General features: G+C 41.6%; 1 protein-coding gene across 7 annotated transcripts in view; it reads right to left on the bottom strand.

Annotated features, from left to right (window-relative positions):
- Positions 1–34: 34 nt before the first annotated feature.
- The window catches only part of ARHGAP22 (Rho GTPase activating protein 22), a gene marked incomplete at its 5' end in the record, with an annotated part of 145,886 nt that continues 127,011 nt past the window's right edge, over positions 35–18,909 (bottom strand). For 3 of the 7 annotated variants that reach the window (XM_082765336.1, XM_082765339.1, XM_082765341.1), the window contains 5 exons: positions 35–1,536; positions 3,901–4,091; positions 8,593–9,490; positions 13,120–13,241; positions 14,951–15,024. In XM_082765336.1, the coding sequence (XP_082621462.1) occupies positions 1,490–1,536; positions 3,901–4,091; positions 8,593–9,490; positions 13,120–13,241; positions 14,951–15,024 (1,332 nt within the window). In that variant the 3' untranslated portion in view covers positions 35–1,489. Of the gene's footprint in view, positions 1,537–3,900; positions 4,471–8,592; positions 9,491–13,119; positions 13,242–14,950; positions 15,025–18,909 lie in introns of those variants that run through there. The other 4 variants (XM_082765337.1, XM_082765340.1, XR_014317964.1 and 1 more) reach the window with 3 other exon arrangements.

Raw genomic sequence — 18,909 nt, 5'->3', positions numbered from 1 at the left:
GGTATTTAAGTTCTGTCTTGTGTGCGAGCTCACTTGTGGACAAAAGTGATGTTTCTTCCATTTCTCCATTCTCATGGGCTTTGGCTGTGCCACAGACTGATAGCATCAGTGTGTTTACAACTGCTGAGAATCCATTCTTACTTCTTTGATACCAGCTGTAGCCTGCCTTCTTTCCTGGAAATAAAGCTGCTGAGACCCAATGTGGTAAGAGGTAAGCCATGGGCCTTGTAGTGTATGAAAGGAAGATATATGGAATTTGCCTGTAGGAGAAATTTTTCTCAAGACCGAGTCCCAGATAAGGCTTTAAGGACTCTGACTTTATGAAGAGCTCTTATTTGGGTGACGGGCTTGCTTCCTTCACTGACACCACTACAGTGCAGATAAATCCTAGCATAATGTGTTTCATTACCTTCATTTCCAGCAGGCTCTGCATGTTGCTTTAAATGAAGAGTCAAGATGCTTTTGAGTTGTGTTTGGCTGCATGTTAGGTTTTCTTTGCGTCCTTGTTTTAAGGGAAAGGTGCGATGACCATGGGCAGTACAAAGCAGCCCATTCCGTTTCTCTGGACCAGCTATTCAGGAGGTGTTCTAGGAAAGCTGTGTGGCTCAGTGCTGTTCTTTTTTATTTGCATCTGTTAGCACTAAGTGGGGCTGGTACCAACTAATTTATTAATATAATAAGAGTGAGGTCTGAGAGTCTAAGCTCTGTCAGGGATTTGTCTGTGGGTGACTATTTTTGATCATCTTGGACAGTGGCTCTGGTTCACAGAACTAAAGCTGAAACTCTGTAGTGCTGCTGGCTTGTACAGACTTCTTTGGTGAATGTGGGTAAGTCAGTCAATAAGCTACCATTATTAATTTTTCTTTTCATATTGGAAATGCCACGGAGACCTACAGATTTTTTTTGTTGTTCTGGAATATTTGACTTTGGATTTTTTTCAAGTATATGTTTGTGTTGTATTCCTTTAATTGATTGCTTATTTATTACATTTTTTGTTTTGGCTGCATAATATTGGAAGGGATGTTCCTGGCTGGGAAAATTATGCTAAAATTTAGGTACTTAATGCCAGCAGCCTTTCTTCATTTTTTGTTAGAACTAACAAACCCGTATCTTGAAAACTCTTGCTAAGGCTGGTATTTTAAATTGGGGGTGGAGGCTGGAATAACCTAGAAGTCTGTAAAATAAGGAGTGGTCTTACATCCATGAGGTAGACACATGACGTGTAGAGAAACAGGCATTACAGTTAGTAAAGCAAATATATCGTCCTCAAATAAGGACACATTGATCCATGAGGTTGTGTCCAACATCACAAGTGTATTCCCATTTCTTGCATAATTACTCACGAGAGGAAATTAACATCATGTGTCTGCTACTGTGCTTTAGAGTTTATATCCCATCGTGGTGTATCTTAGCATGAACTTAGTAGTTTGCAACGTCTTGCAGCCTTCATTTACTGCAGAGGCTCATCTTCAAAATGACCTGAAATTTATTACTCATGAAGAAGAGGAATAGATGTTTCTGGAGCACAACAGTCGACTGAAAAAAAAAGGTTAGTTCCATTAATCACTTTGAGTGGATACAGTTTGATCTGTGAAACTGAAAACAGGAATGAATTTTATCGTGTTTGCCAGATTAATATCATGTAGCATTCTACATAGTTAACAGATGCTCTTACAGTGGAATGGAATTGGTGGATTTGTTTCCCAGTCCAGCAATATATACATGTATATATATGTCTATATATGTTGCCTAGTATTCTGACTACTTAAATTTTTAGAATTATTCATTTGATTTCACTGCGAGCTGTCTTGTGTAGTGCTTCCCCTCCTTACCTCACATACCTGTTTTAGTCTCCCAGTCAGCATGGCTCAGTTTGTAGCATGCCAGAACTGAAGCAAGTAGTCTGCACGTGGCACATCCAGGAGCTAATGCAGTATAAATAGTCTAAGAGATGGGGGCTGTCAGGAGGATGGATGTAATGAAAGGTACCCATGTTGGGGGTAAAAATAAAAGGGTATTAAAGTAGCCTGTTTGGTATTACTTTGGATTGAATGTCCCAGATAGTACAAGCTGTTGCTTTTTACCAGTCCTGGTGTTCTACTTACAGAGAATTACTTACAGCTCAATTCAGGCAATGCTCTAATATTGAGGTTTATTTTGTGAGGACTGTAATTGTACTCGGTGCTGCCTCAACTCACTGTGCTGTTCCAGCTGAAAATCATTGTTACAACAGGGATTGCTACTCACATTATGCATCTTAATGCTGTTGATTTAAACAAGCCATTGTCTTCCTTGTAGATTCAGTTGTGTCCCTGTAAGTTGGTGATCAATTGTGATTAGTAATAACACCCTGAAAGGCTGTAATCATTAACACAGGGGTAAGGCTGCTGCTGGTGCCTGCAGGGGGCAGGCTGCTCCTGTTGAACAGTCAGGGATGTGCCACGCTGCTTAACAGCAGGGGTAGTAAAGAATGAAGCGCAGCTGGATACTTTGGAGAGAAGGGAAAATGTTTTGAAATAACCGAACTGCTTAGTTTTATTTGACCACTTTGTTTGACTTGTTATAACTAGAAAACATTAGGTAAATATGTTTTCTTTTTGTTCACTTTAAATGGCTTACATTTCTGTAGAAAGGAGAAGCACTATAGTGATAAAAATGTAACATCTATTAAAACATGGATATCTGTAAGATGAGGAGAAAGTCAATAGTAAAAGGTGTGCAGTCTGCTAGTATTTAAAAAAAAAAAAAAAAAACACATTCCAAGGTTATTTCCAGATGATGTTATATTCTTCTTTAGTAAGAAAAGATGTCAGATTCAAGTCATTTAAACAAAAATAGTTAAAGCAAGCACTTTCACTATGGTCTGTGCTTTTGTCTTATCCAGTTCTTGTTGTGGTACTTTTCTGTTAAAAATCTTTCTCCTCTGAGACTCCCAAGCTGCCTCAGCTGTCAGAGAGAGCAAATAATGTGGTGAGTGCTGGGGCTGGCAAGCAGAGCTCAAGATGAATCTAGTGATACAGTTTGTGTGTGCAGGTTCTGCATAGCTTAGGGCACTACAAATGTTATGCAGAACTTCTCAAGTAAGTCCCTTGAAGGGAAGTGAGCACTGACAGCTAATTACTGGAAATTACAACTTAATTCTAATGATGTCTGTTCTTTTAGCAGAAGTAGTGAACTTAGGCTACTGGGTTGTTTGCAGTTCTCCTTCTGTCCCTTAATATCTTCATGAACTAACAACAACAACAAAAAATCAATTGGGGTCACAAGAGGTATGACAAACAATCTAGAAGTAAGTTGTCCTGTGAAGGTTAAAGATAGATCCCACTCTTTTCCTTTTCCAGCACTAACTGCATCAATTTACCTTTTTTTCTACCAAATTACCATAGATACTGCTATTAAGGTTTCATATATAAAAACTTGCATCAGTTGGATGTGTTTTGATAAGACTCTTTCTTAAGTTGATGTCTGATCAGTATATATCAGCTCTTTTTTTTCCCCGTGCAGTTAATACAATTTTGGCTCAAAATAAGAATAAGATAACAAGGGCCAAATGTGCATATTTAAAGTTCCATGGAGTTTATGTGGCTAATCTGACAGTTAATCACATACACTTTAATAAGTCATATTTTTATGAAGCAGTGGAACTGTTCAGTATCTAAGGGATAACTTATGTGAATTGTCAGAATTTCTAGTATTTTCTGCTATTCTGTAGACATTGTTTTTCAAAGCATCTTGATAAAATAACACCACTTCCAAGAATGAGAAATCTGAACAAACTTTATGAAGAGAGTGGGGAGGAAAAAAATGCCTCATGTTAAATCCATATCCTAAACCACACTGAATGTGGTGACGTCCTAGAACTGCGATCTTACCAAATGCCCTTCTGGCCACCTCACCCACCTTGCGCACCTTTCCATTGTCCTTGAACCAGCAAAAGGATGCTGCAAGCAAATCCAAAGATGGCAACAGTACAGCTACGTAGAACAGTACCTTTTGACTTGTGGATAAAAAGTGTCCACTCTTTCCAGGTAAGCTGATATCTAAACTTCCAAGCATTATGTTTTGCAGTCTTTCTCCGGCTTGCCCAAGTACTACAGCACATGTAAAAACAACAGAATAAGTGTCACTGAGAGCATACTCACTGTACAATTACTCATGATACATGAGTATACCATAACAAAATGTGCCTTTTCACTGGTTTTGCCAGAAATAGAATTGTCTATTCTGTACATAAGCTCATTCTACTTGGGGACTTTAGCACTTCGACTCCCAACAGTTAAACATCCTAATGTTGAAAAAAACTCTTCCATTTCCTTCTGCAGGAGGTGATTCCTCTTCTCAGCATCTTCACGAGCACGTTCAGAATTCCGCAGCTTTATCTCCAGCATCGTGTATTTCTTTCGTTCTTGGTCCAGTTCTTCTTCTAGCCTAACCACTTGCTTCCTCAGGTCTGAACTTGTTTCTTCAATTCTTAAAACCAAAGGGGAGAAAGAGGGGAAAAAAAAAAAAAAAGAAAAAAAAAAAAAGCTTTTTAAGTGTCTTGATAAATACTGCTAATAGCTATAATAAATATAAGCCGTTCAGCTTAAAAAATAAAATCTTCATTCTAAAAGGAAGTTTTAAATAAGGGCACTAACTGCCATTTCATAGTCACTTAATGTTGAGTTTATAGGCAGGGACTCCTTGAAAACTGGAGCTTACTTCATTCGTATCTTGAGAAAATAAGCTCAAGTACATCAAGTCTTACAAAATGCTTAAGTTTTTTGTGAACAAACTGAATGGCTGAGGCAACTCAACTCCTGAATCAGGTTGAGTTCAAATACATAATTTGCAATATAAACGTCTACTGTCTGTTTTTATCCTGGTACTGTTTCCCCATAAGGGTATCCAGTACAGGGGAACATCCTTGAAGTCAGTTAGGAATGAGGTCACAGTCCTTCCTCGCCATCCATTTATGGTATTTCCTGTACATTTTGTTACTGACAACGGAAGGGGTGAGTAAAAGTTTTTCACACTTTACAATTTTTTACAGAAAATAACATTTTTTATGTGGAAGACTCTGAAGAACAGACCTGAAATAGTTCATCTGTGCACAAAGCTCTAATGCAAGACTCAGAGCTTTTCTCTAAGGAAGTCAAAGAATAAGGTTCATGTTTTTGGATTTGAAACAAGCGCAGAAGGGACATCATTTGCTGTCCTCCCAATCTTGTTTCCTAATCGCAAGACAGAGTAGTAATGTTAATACAGAAGTAATGTGTCCAGATGGCAATTTCTGATCATTAGAACAAACCAGATTGTGATTTTAAAAATCAGGTTCTTCCTTGGAAAAGTGTGGCCCCGTACTTTAAAAAAAAAAACAAAAAAAAAACTAGATGACACATAATTTCAGTAAACAGTAAAAATACCCAACTGTAAAAATGGAGTGCTTGGCTTCCCTCTGAAATGGTGAATGGGATATTTTTACACAGGCTAAATGACACTCAAAAAGGACATGCTACAGTCCCTACAACATCAAAAAAAGAACTAGACCTCAGAAGAACCTGAATTACATTCTGTGACCACCAAGCAGCAATTATTCAGATAATGCAATGCAATGCATCCCCTTAAACTGTTCCTTCACATACAGCCAAGGATGGTATCATCATCATCACAACTTAAAAAGTCACACACTTCAACACTGATCACCAAGTGCAGCAGATGAACAGCTGCACTCATAGGTGAACAGAAATGTGCAGAACATCTGGAAAGAACTTCCTGTCTTGGCAGACTTTTATCACCCAGCTAAACTCTTCTGAAGCTAAGATGCAGCACCCCCTACTCCTCCTTATAACAAAATGTTGTATCCTGCAGCTCTGAACTACCTAGTAAATGTTCGTACCGTGAAGTTTTAGGAGTCAACTACAGCAGCCTAGACTAACTGTCCATGTTCTGAATTACACATGTTCACAGTACTTACTTACAAAGTTTCTACCTATACAATATAATAGTCCAATAGTCTGCTCCAAGATACTTCCAGTTTCTTGAGAGTCCCAGGTTGTAAACATGAATTACTGAAACTCAACAGAAAATGCCTGTTAATTATACTAACCTCGAGGGAGAAATGCTCTGGAACAGACTGGTTACAGGAAGGCCATAAAACTTGCCTCCCTCTGACTAAGAGAGAGAAAATGGGCAGTTGATAATGATAAATAGCAGCTTTTCCATCAGCAAGTGTTCCTTACCTCTGCCCCAGGCAGGTACCGACGTTGCTTTCCCTCCACTTACTTATGTATGTGCCAACAAAAAGCTCACACACCTTCATTAAAACATGCCCTGCTACACAGACTGAGTTCTGCAAACCACACAAGCACATGTACAATTGTAAAGGAATTAATTATTACTTTTGGGGACTAAGTTATCTTCAATAAAATAAAGCTAGTGAGACAGCCCAAAATTTTACTGTTAAACTGCTGCATTTCTTTACTCTAGTTAGCTCCCCTCTTTTCACAGGAGCAGACTTTTATATGCAGTCTCAAAAGGGACATATCTTTGCACATGTAAATTGCTGCAGCTGCAGTAAAAACATTGCAAGATTTTTGAGAGCTAAAAAACTTGGCTTGAAATTCCTAGACTTGTCAGCAAAATGCTTAAGGCTGTAATCCTGAACAGCTGGAATCATCCTGTTTAATACAAAAAGGCAGCGATTGCATCTCATCTGGTTTTATGAAAATACTAGCTCATTAGGCATTTTCCTCTCAGCTACTTTGCCCTATGAGACCTGGCCAATTTATAGTCCTCCCCTCCAGTTATGCTCTTTGGTGCTCTTTGTCCCTTTCCCACTGAAGGGGAAAGGCAGGTTGTTAGAGCTGAAATAGCCAAGAACATGGCAGGAATGACAAACAGGGCTTCCTGACATCCCTGACAGCTGAAGGCCATTGGAACAGTGCTATCAGTATGAGCTGGGAAGCCATCTCTTCCCTCACGCAGCAGGTAAGATGCCCAGCTACACATTTCCAAGTTTTGCAGACCAGTCTCACTTCTGTTACTCTGTATCCCTGCAACAAGGCTTGCTAGGGCAGTCCTGCACAATTAAATACAAGGCACATAGCATCCTCACTACCATCCTCACTCACAGACCTTTTCCAACACACCATACTAGCAACCAGTGGTGATCTCGCCAGCTCTTTAGGCTGGGACACAACAAGGCAGGGAAAGCTTTTCTCCCATTCTGATGCTGTAACTGAACTGCTACGCAGCCTGCTGGTCCTTCCAGCTTCACACAGCAAGGCAACACAAGGTAGGAAGCAGAAAAGGTGCAGAGGCTGGCAAGCCACCACCACAGCACATTTTAAAATATAGCAGGAAGGTAACAAGTAAAAGTCCTACCTTAACAGCTGGCCCACTGGTAGAGATCACAGTTCAGACTAGAGCTTTCCAAAACACCTTTTGAGAAATTACTTTAACAAGAAAAAAGATGCAACAAGCTTAGCTTCAAGCTGTACTATAAACGGTCATGTACTTTTGGTACCATGTTTAGAAGACCTGTACACGGTACCAGAGTTTTAATAATTTAGGAAGTAACACTAATACCTTAACACAAAAAAATGCTGAGAAGAAATAAATTTCTAAGAAATGGGACTACAGCCTTTCTGTAATGCAACACACTAGTACTGGTATGCAATTTTGCATATGTCTGTACATTAAAACATACAATTCTTTTAAACAACCATACTTACATCACGTGCATTTTTCCCTAAGTACTTGTCTGAAAGTAATTCTATTAAGTACTTAAACTCATAGAAACTAATATACCAACTCAGACAAATTAATAAATATGACTCTTCCTATTTATTCATAGTATTTTCTACTTCTTACAGCCCCTATCCTCACACACACCTCTCCTGAAAACCTGAAAAATATCAGAGGGGGCAAAGAACCACGCAGTTCAGCGCTCTGCTGTACAAGCAGCACCTTGCTGCTACTTTGAGTCAGCGGCGTGCTGTGTGAGCAAATGACTGCTATAAGTACATCTATAAATGTTGCTTTTGATTTTAGAAGCTCAACACAAAATGGCTGCTGAAAAAGTTATAACTGAGATGCAATAACAACAAAAACAACAGAGAATAGTCAAAATCCATTCCCTGAACAAAGTTCCTCCTGGGAAAAGCAGCAAAAAACTTTCAATTTCTGACTGATTTGACACAAGTCTCAGCACATGCAAAGACCTACAGAATTCCCTGTAGAGGCCTGACCACCCTAGGTTCCATTCCCCCCCCACAAGACAGATGTTTGCCTCCCTGTTTCTCCCCAGACACTGACAAAGAGCAGACTTTGGGTTTACCTGTGCTGTTCCAATTTCCACTGAAAACAGAATGAGCAATACTGGAATCTCCTGTGTACTGGAAATCCTGTTTTTTGATCCTCTATTTTGTCAGAGAGAAAAGTTGTACTCACAGAACAGTGAGGAAAGACCAGATCCATATTTGTAGTCTCTCAAAGCCAAGCTCCAGGTCTGAGAACCCAATACACTTGGTAGCCCACACCCGCATTCAGACAGGGGTAAGGATGTTAAAAGAGTTCTGTACCCCCCCTCCCCCTCCCCACCAACATTACCTTTTGATACTGGTCTCGTACTCAGTCCTCTGTTTGCTCAGTTCTGTCTTTAGCTCCACCACCAAGCTCTGTAAGGCTCTAGAGCATTTGACAGAGTCTCTGGAAGCTGCAGCTGGGTTGCTGTGTTCACTGCTGCTGCTGCAAGCGTCAAACCTGTCGATGCTGTTCTCCAGATCTGCAGTCTTGACCTCACTCTGAGACAGCGAGCCCTGAGTCATCCACTCAGTCTGGAGAGAGCTTAAAGCTGAAGAGTCACTGGCCCGACAGGCTGGGCAGCTGCTGACCGAGTCCACCACGGAGATCTCGCATGATGATGTCGACCACGTGGTGCTGGCCATGCTGTGTGTGCTAAGGGAGAGGCTGGACGAAGGGACGTTGTCATAAGTAGAGAGTCTTTGGGAAGAACACGAGTCTTTCATTCGTTCCCCAGAGGCTGTCCGGCGGTGGCCTCGGAGCGAGTACAGTCCGTTCATCAGCCAGTTCCCACTGGAGGAAAGGTTGGGGATATCTAAGGATGAGCTGCCCAGCTTTGGACTCACAGACCGTGCTCCTGGCTGGCGGAAAGAGTATTTCCAGGGAGGCAGCGTCTGCACTCTTTTGCTGGGGCTGGTGGCAGGCTGAGTCAATTTGCCGCTGCGCTCTGGAGAGGTGTTATTCCCCACAGGTCCAGGGGTGGCCTCTGGTGCCACAGCATTGCCAGAGGGCGAATCGGCAGGGCTGGGAACGCAGCTTTCTGACCTGTCCTCCCCATCCTCCTCAGAGATCCACTCCACGGTGTTGCGTGGACGCATGGGTCTGATTTCCAGCTGGCTCCCTGGCACATCTGCCTGGGGAACAGCAAAGATTCGGCCCTGTTCACTTATCAGCACCGTCATCAGGTGCTGCACCAGTGAGGTTCCTGTGGGGAGGAAACAAAGGCAAAAATTCCATGAGATGTGGTAGACCTGAGGCGCTCACTCCCTGTCTGTGAGATGCTGTGTGAACTCCTCGTGAGGCTGACACATGCAAGTGTGAGTTCAGCTCCTGAATGCAGCCAACTAATGTACTACAAGTGACCAGTAGCAATGATTAATAAACGGGTTTGTTTAAGGACACCCATAAGGAAAGCAGGAGAACGACGCCTGGAGAACAGGGCATGTCTGTACCACACCATGGCATGGGCTTCAGGCACAGCACCAATTTCAGCACATGGATCCACACAGGACAGCACAGCTCTGCAGAGATGCATGCTGGATCCTGAACGCACTGATGTGGTAGTTGGGATAGAGCACCTTTCTGTCCGGATTCCAAAACTAGCAGGTTTCCACTGATAGATACCCAAGGGGTATCTACATTGCACAGTCTACATTCACAGTCTAAATAGGCCCAGAGCTAGTGTTCACTAAAGCACCAGAAATTTCAGCCTAGGCCTTCTGCTGCACTCCTGCTGTATAGGGAAACCTGGAGAGAGAATGCGACCTGTATGGCACACGTAGCTGCACGCAAGGGGGAAAAGATATGTTTTGTACCATCACTATCTGCAGACTGGTGTTCACCTCCAATCCTAGTAAAGCATTCAGCAATTTGAAATGAAACCATACTTATGAGGAAACATCTTGAAATACAAGATGGAAGGAAATTAGACTTCAAGTATCCATTGAAGAGTGCCCTGTAAAGGCAGCTTCTCAGACATCTGCTGGGAAAGAACAGCAGAGCCCAGCAGGTTTATGGACCACTCTGATGACATCTTTACTGATATAGAAAATGAAAACAAGGAAAGAGGTTCTGCTAGGTTTCTAATCAATAAAGACCAAAAGGAAACATTAAATTTTAAGGTAGATGATAAATTTAGGTCACAGCCTAAAGCAACCAAGTGTAGATTCTTTAAGATAGGACAGCAAAACCAAAAATGTGTTGAGGAACATAGGTATGAGGAAACCTTGAAAACTGGAACATAAGGTGCCATAGGGAGCTAGTTGACTGGAACAAAGTTTCCTGAAAGAGGCATGGGTGCAGCTACCGCACTGCAGACAACAGCTAGCAGATTCTCAAGGTGACTGACTTGATTAAAAAAGGAGCTTCTCATTGTATTCAAACATTAAAAAAGTAGAAAGTTTACAGCAAGTGCAGAAAGAGTACTTGCAACTATATAAATCCACAGAAATGAGTTGTCACTGCTTTTCAGTACTGTAGGCCATTACAGACTAACAGAATATCTCTTACCAAACCTAATACAAAGTATTTTCTACTAAAGCGAAAAACCTTAAAGAGAGCAAATATATCATCATTCTATGTTTACTTATAATCTGAACTAAAGAATAAGACTAACATTCAGAGGTCTATAATAAGGGCATGAACACAATAATGAAATCTCAGCCTGGCAGCAAGAGGTATAAGCTCACCTACTGCTTGCATTTAATGTCTATGGATACGCAAGAGAATACACCTCTCTGGAGATAAGGTCATGCTTAACAATGTAGCTGTCAAACTTCAGATATTTCTATTTGAAATTCATGGTTTAAGTTTGGAGAGATGCAATTAAAGTGCTTTTTGTTAAGAACTTGCAGCAGTCTTTCTTTGTATTTATTATTCCTATTACTGTGAAGCTAAAGAAATTTTATTAGGTGTCTTTCCATTCCTCCATTATTCCTATTTAACCAATCTTCTACCCTCTGCTCACATTAAAGCAAAACATTCCCAGTGCTGTTACATTTGCTTTTACTGATTAAGTCTAAAAATCCAGCCACTGGATCCCAATTTGTCTACAATTCAGGTCTCTGTTAATACAGAATTAATTCTAGGTCAGGCCACCCCTACTGTCTTTATGAGGACTGGGAGAGGCCATGGGGCCACAGCATCTGTGACATCTGTGCACCTACAGACAGAACAAGCACCTTTGCTATCAGCTGAACCATATAATGAAATGCCTTGGGTGAGCTGCCAAGCCCTCCATCTGTACCAGCAGAACAGAAGAATGCTGCTGGCCAAGGCTCCAAGAGTCTTGCCCACCACCGGCCAACCGGTCACAAGGGGCAGTCACTGCATCATGCAGTGGAGGAGGGGTCCTGCTGTGCCCACCTTTATACCCCTGAATAGCCCAGCATCTGCTCCTGCACTACCGTTTTGTCTCCCTAACATTTTGCTAAGGCACTGCTGCTGCTGCACAGGCACGGTCATACTGGTGCTGTGAAGGATTTCCACCACACCGAACATGACAGGAGCTGCCCCCTACAGCTTGCAAGCAGTGCCAGGGCTGATTTGAGGCATGTGGGCACAGCATCCCCCATCTGTGCCTATTGCCAGATGAATCCATCAATTCTTTCTACAGGCTTGCAAGGATCCCACAGAACTTGCTGCAGAGGCCCTGCCAAAGCTCACAAGCTGTGCTCCACTGCACGTGGGAGAGGCTGTGCCCCAGCCCTAGTGTCACCCAGCCAGAGATCCTGCCCTGGGTATTTGCTGACCCCTATGGAGGTAGATAATTTTCAAACTTCAGATTTTTACATATTAATCAGAAGAAATGAGAATTCATACCTGCAACCAAGTCCTAATTGTCTGGTGCAGTGAGGTTCAGCAGAGTCTCAAGCTAGGGCAGTGCACAAATAACTACAGACTATGAGATTTTATTTTTTTTCAGTCATAATTTAAAAAAAAAAAAAAAAAAAAAAACAGTATTGTTTCATCCCATCATTTCACTTCCTCTTCCTCTAGAGCCCAGCTATTCCTGCAGTCTAGCACAAGAAAGATGCAATGACCAAGCAATTGCAGCAAAACCTGATGTCGACAGTCTGTTTTTCTACCTTATCTGAACCCTAAACAAATAAAAGCTGTCACCTCAAAAGAACAAACTTTACAGCAAATATACCCACAGCAACTCCGTAATTAGTCAGGGCCTAGTAACATACTTTTGTTCCAGGCTTGGTTTTCATTTTTTTCCTTTTAAACTCAGGAAATCAATATACATGCAAACATCTGAGATATGACTGGAGTATTTTGTATTTTCTAGCACAATGTAAAAACATCAGAATTTACCAGTGATTTTTCATTTATTCCTTGGGTTCTGTGAAGATCTGACCCATACACAGTCTGCTTGGAAGACGACACTTCTAAAACACCTACCTTTAGCCCCTGTAGCACAGTAAGAACTGCAGTACCTCCTTCATTGTGCACTGGGCGTCCCTTGCAGGGAGCTAAATGCACCAGAATGCACCAATGCTAAACAACATTAGTCTGGTACTTAACATGGTCCTTCTGAAGAATATTTGACCTTTCATTTTAGCAGTAGGTTCCACACAACAACTTGCAACAGGGCAGAGGCATCTCCATGTAGTGGAGAAGAGAGACACTCCCACACCAGTGGCAAGTGGGATAGCGGCAGCCACACTGGTACATCCACTCATGGGCACCAATAAAAGGGATCGCTTGACTTGTTGTTGACTGTGCAGCAGTCAACAAGTGACACAACTACCAACGGCTGTATGACTTTCAGCATATTCCTGCAGCCCCAAAACACAGATGCTGTGTTACCTCAACAACAGGAGTACCTACCTTCCATCATGGTCACAGGATCTTCCATTTTGGGTCGTAATATATTTGGTCCAAATACTGTAGCCAGGTTCTGGACACTCATCTTGTTAATGCTGGAGTGAGCCTGAACTTCATCAAGGAACCTTGAAAAGCCCCCCCAGAAAAATCATAGGAGGAGAGGAATATAAAGTAAGTCATTTCTCATACTTGTAGACATTCTGGGGCAGGAACAGTTTTGTCCCATGCTTACACAACCCGAGCATCTAAAATGCTCCTATGGACTAACTGCAGCTCAGATACTCAATAACAATCCCCAGGTTCCTTGTTCGAGTGAGGCAGGACAGGATGGCTTCTGCCAAAGGGACTTCTGGGTATGAAAATACAGGTGTTCATATTTTTATGGGAATTTTCCAGTTATACAGAGTGGTTTCTGTCAGCTTTTACCTACAGATGTAATAGAAGTAAAAAGATATTTTACTTCTCTCCTCATCCTAGAACTAAGCATCCTGTGGGAAGAGCTTTATTTCTTGAATCTGACAAAATACAGATAAAGAGCTTCCTGTGACTGCATCAGCTGGGCAAACATCAACACGTTAAACAGACTCTGTGCAAGCCAAAGATAGCACATGAAGAAATGCAGACAGACTGGCTATCCATATGTATAAGCTGGAAATCAGCAGAATGTTTCTAACAGTTAATTTTGTAATTTGGAACAGCCTCCCAATAGGAACTATAGCAGGCTGTAACAAACACCGAAATAGCCTGTAATTAGCCTAGTTTTGAAAAGGACCATAGGACATGGAACCGCATAAGAGCTGGAAACACATCTTGGTGGCCTCAGAGGTGAACACTTGTGCTTGACCTATACTCTGTCTTGCTCATTTTGGGGCGATTAGAGGGGTTTTGGTAGTCAAAATGTTTCCTCACTATTCTGTACTGCTCGGTTGGCAAATTTTTGAATGCTTCTGCTTGCAGTCTGACCTTTGTAGGAACTCCCATTTTTTATGTGGCTTCCACTGTGCTGAGGCCCAAGAACTCTCAGTTCTCTTCTGTAAGCCAGAAGCAAAATCTACTTGCCTTTCCTTTCCTCGGTTCTTCACTTAGAAACATATATGATTATATTCCCCTGTCTCAGACATTTGCTGTGCAGTGCTCAGATACTAACACAAATGACTGCGGAAGCACGTCACAAGGCACAATGAATTTTTCAAAGCATTCAAAAGCACATTTCAGAATCCATACCCTTAGGAAAGGCTTGGTATCTCCTGAATAAAGCATGGGCTTCATGTTTCATGTCAGTGTTTGTGTCTATTCCCTGCTGCAGATGTGTAAATCCCACTGATGATAAAAAAAGATTTTGAGTCTACTGCAGAGATCACAATACAACATGAAGTTCGTTACGTTGTATGTGGGCTAACAGTCCATTCCAGCTCCCCAACCATTCCATCCCACTTGGAACTGGCAGAGTCAGCAGAGAAACTAGGGGAGACAAGGCTGTGGAGTCCCTGTACTCCAAGCCACTCTCATCCCCACTTCCAAATCAGAGCTGAGGTCAGACTGGCGATACTATCTGCTACTCAGATTGTGTTATAAGTACTCCAAATGCGCAGTGCCTGGAACTACTGCCTGTCTTTATTGGTCTTTAAGTGCTTCTGAAACAGACAATACAACATGTTTGCATCATTGATGCCTGCTGCCCGGGTTGTGGGTGACAGCCACATGTTTTATAGGAGCTGTAAGTTATGTGTAAGTGATGTTTGAATATTCGAACTTTCAGAGTAAATTATTTATATCTGTGATTGAGCCTCACAAAACTTAGCGACTTTTCCAAGTGTTAATTCATTTCACTTACTTGCATATGTATTTCAGGAGGTTGTAGTTAGCTTGGGGCAAATTCTTCACCTGTTTAACCAGTTCCTGGGTACCCTGAGGGACAGGAAAAACAAGAAAGGAGACGTATTGATATAAATAATGCAAAGCAGATGTGACTCTTTCAGTGCTACAAAGTCCTCTTTCTAGAGTCAAAACCATGAGCATGATAGCACAATGAGGCTTTTGTTTTTGTTTTTTAAAGAAGGTATCATCCACTTTGTTGTTCCTTACCTCTCAGGTGGGAGCACAAGTCCCACTCCCAAGTTTAACGACCCCAGACACATAATGGCTGTGAGCACAAGAGACCTGGCTCAGTTTTGCTTCCTGCCAAGCTCCTGCTTGCCTTGATACAGGGGCAGTACTTGACCCTGCTTCAGAAAGTTGTCCCAGGTCTGGTGCAGAAGACTGATGCAGAAACTCTCTGACAGGATCAAAACCCTGTTACTTGCACTTCTAAAGCTTGCAAATACCAAATATGCCACAGAATTATTTGATGGCATTACAAAGGTCATTTGACCCAACTCCCCCACCCTCCCTATCTACTGTACGGCTGCACAACCTCCCCCAGCCTGAAAGAGGTACCAGTATGTCCCTTAGTTCAGAGATGGAAAACCAAGGCAAGGGATACATAAGGAATCCTTGCAAATGACAGATCCACCTGGAAGAGAACCAGAAGTCATCCAGACCGATTTCTCTGTCCTAGCATGCACAGGTGCTCTTGAACAAATAGCATTGCGAAGATTTATTGCCTTCCTGTAAGCAGAGGCTGAGGTGTGAGGAGAATGATTCATTGCTTTGATGGGATTAGAACCGGTGGTCCCAGCAAGAGAGATCCACTACATACAGTATCCAAACACTAGAGTGCCAAGACAGCTCTATATAGGAGACAGCTCTATATAGGAGTGCTGTTGGCACAAAAAGCAGCAGAAATTATCCCAGAGATACATTACTGCCAAGATCTTTTCCCAGCCTGAATGTTAGCTGGATTTTTTTCTTTAAAATTCCAGAAGACAGGGAAAAATAACTAAATAAATAAAGCAGCTGGGCTGTCTAGAACAAAAGGAAAACCACCCACTCTGCAATGCAAACCACTAAGTCAGCATGCTTATTCTCCAATTCCTCAAACACCAAAAAAAAAAAAAAAAAAAAAAAAAAAAAAACACTTTTGGGCAAAAGAAAAGGGCTGCAGAATTCTTGAAGTTGTATCACAGATTGAAACACTGAAGCCCCAACAGCCACGACTTGACTCAGTTCTCCAAATCAGTGCAAATCCTCTTAATCCTCTTGTCAGTTTAACAGTTAATGTAAAAACCTTCAGCTAGGGAAGACTGCTTATCTTCAAAGCCTGCTAACAGGTACTAGTATAAAGGTACTGGCAAATATGCCTTTTCTGTACCCTGCCTATCTGAAACTTTGAGGCACTGAGTATGCTATAAACAGATTGCAGTAATGCTGAACTGAGCGGAAGAGAAATTTTCGTTAAAAAGCTAACAACATTCCAATTCGACTACCTCCTTTTTAATTACTTACTTCTATTTGCAGTCATTCTGAGCTGTGACACACTTCCTCATAAACTTTCTGTCTTTCCGTTAAAATGTAAGATGAGAGATCTGCTTCAGAAATGACTTAGAACCCTGAAGCTACTTAAAGCATATAATGAAAATCTCTGACTCAGAAGGTATTGTCCTGCTGCAGTCCCACCATCATTTACTGGTTCCTTTCAATGCAGTTACCCTGGAGGCTTGCTTACTTTTTGAGACAGCTAAACTTTCTGTGTGAAGATCGATATCCAAACACATTTGTGAAGAGTGATAGCTATTAGCTAATGAGAGAAGACTGCTAAATAATGATGGAGAAATTTCAGAAGCAGTTGGTTCAAAGCCAGAGAAGTGTCGATGGGCCGCTTTCATTTCAAACCTTCCTCTATTTTTTTAGGGAATGTCAGGGAAGGGATTCTGTTGGCCTGAATATCCTTCAACTAATAAAAACTTGAAACTGAACAAAAAAAAAAAAAAAGACAAAAAAAATTCTTAGAAGTGGTAAGTCCTTTTAAATTCCTCAGGTTAAAAATCATGCCAGTTTAGCAGAGACAACAATGGAGACACTAATAAAAGACCGGTCACTTTTGAAAATCTCAAATCCCCTTTCTTAAACTTCTGAAAACATTTGAATAAAGGGAAGCTGCTATTGATGTGAAGGTTAAGGTCAGTTTTTCAGATCATCCAGCTTTCAAGTGAGGAGTTTGAACCAGATACAGTTGAGCTAACAAACCTCTCTCTTGACTTTTGCTCTGTAACCCAGTTTATTTCAAATACAGAAATCAGAATGACATTTGGCACTGTATTTCAAGTGCTCTGAATTAAAATATCGCAGCTTCTCTGGATGCAAGAGAGGACTTTGGAACCGAAACGTAGGCAGTTTTGAACAGCTGGAAACATGATCTAATGGTACAGGACCCTATCTGAAAGAAAAAAATAGTTCTAAAAATTTATCACCCATGCTCTGTCACAAGACATCACAACAATGGGATTACACAGAGAGGATCTTTAGATTCATCAAGGCACGAGCACTTTCCAGGTTCCAAAAAAAATAGAAAAGCTCCCTCTCCTGCTGCAGGCATCTCAGGAACTTAGCAGCACTGCCCCAGGCCTGTACGCACTAGCCTCCTGACCAACAGATGCCAAAGGCTGAGCACAGAAACACCACAGCACGAGTGTAAAGAAAAATGCAAGCTAAAAACTGCTGCAATGCTAACAACTAGCACAGCATGGGTCATGCTTTGGCTGCAGCTGAACAGACAACAGAGGCACTATTTTGACGCTCATCATTACGGCACTCTGCAATAATAGCTCTTACCTCCTTGAAAATGCTCCTCTACATCTAATTTACCACAGATGCATGCTTTCCAAGGAGCGGTCCTAAACCCAAGGATTTTGCAATGCATGATGTAACATTGCAAACTAACAGGGAGTTTCTAGTTGGGCTGAAAACTAACAACGCTTCTCATATTCCCCCACATTCAGTTCCCTCTTTAAAATCTCAAAGCTATGTGTTCAGCCCACTGAACTGCTGCGTGCATCTCTAGAGGATAGGCCACAGTGAAGGCTAAAATACTGCCATGTCAAGTCAGTCTGACTCAAATTTGAGTTTTTAAAGATTTGAAGATCCTTCATTCATTCTTAAGTCCTTCCTCAAAACCACCTGGGATCTGAATCAGATCTTTTTTAATGCTGCAGCCCTGCTGAGATACCTGGAGGCCTCAACACAACTCGAGCACTCTTAAATTTGTTTGCATTCTGGCACCAGAGATCGGTTGGGTGCAGAACAAAGACAAACAGCAGTCAATGAAAAATGGAAGCTTGGGACAATGCTGGAGTACTTTTTGATGCAGATGGAAATTAGGCCAATCAAAGATCATAGTAATTCCTATCTATGCTCACAATGTAGCAGCATAGCAGCACGAAGTACCAGCTGTTTTATCTGAATTGCTATTTTGCCCTAAGTAATTCCATTTTTATTTTGGGGGTGGAGGGGCTTCAACTATACAAAATATTTGAGTCAAAATGTCTCATTTAAAACCTCCATATGGAAAATTAAAACAAAATATTACTTCAAATTCAAACAATAGTTTGCATTTTGTTTTTGTTGTTGGTGGTGTTGTTTTCCCCAAAATGAAATATTTGATTCTGAAATTCTCTGAATTTCAATGAAACCACATTTTTCAGCAGGGGGACTTTCCAGGTGGGAGGCGATTCAAGCCCTACAGGCTGGGGATGACTGCTCCACGTGCTCCTGAGCACGTACAGCCTCTCCACCCTTGGTGTGTGCACTCTACCTTCCTTTCCAAAAAAAGTAAACAGCCCTTGTTGAGGTTCCAGATTTTCCTGACCAAACAAATGGTTGTTTACAACAGTAGTTTAACAAGGCAACTTGTGTTAT

The sequence above is a fragment of the Aythya marila genome (assembly GCF_965140915.1).
Source record: "Aythya marila genome assembly, chromosome: 7".
NCBI lineage: Eukaryota > Metazoa > Chordata > Aves > Anseriformes > Anatidae > Aythya > Aythya marila.
This window is presented reverse-complemented; position numbering and strand designations above follow the sequence as displayed.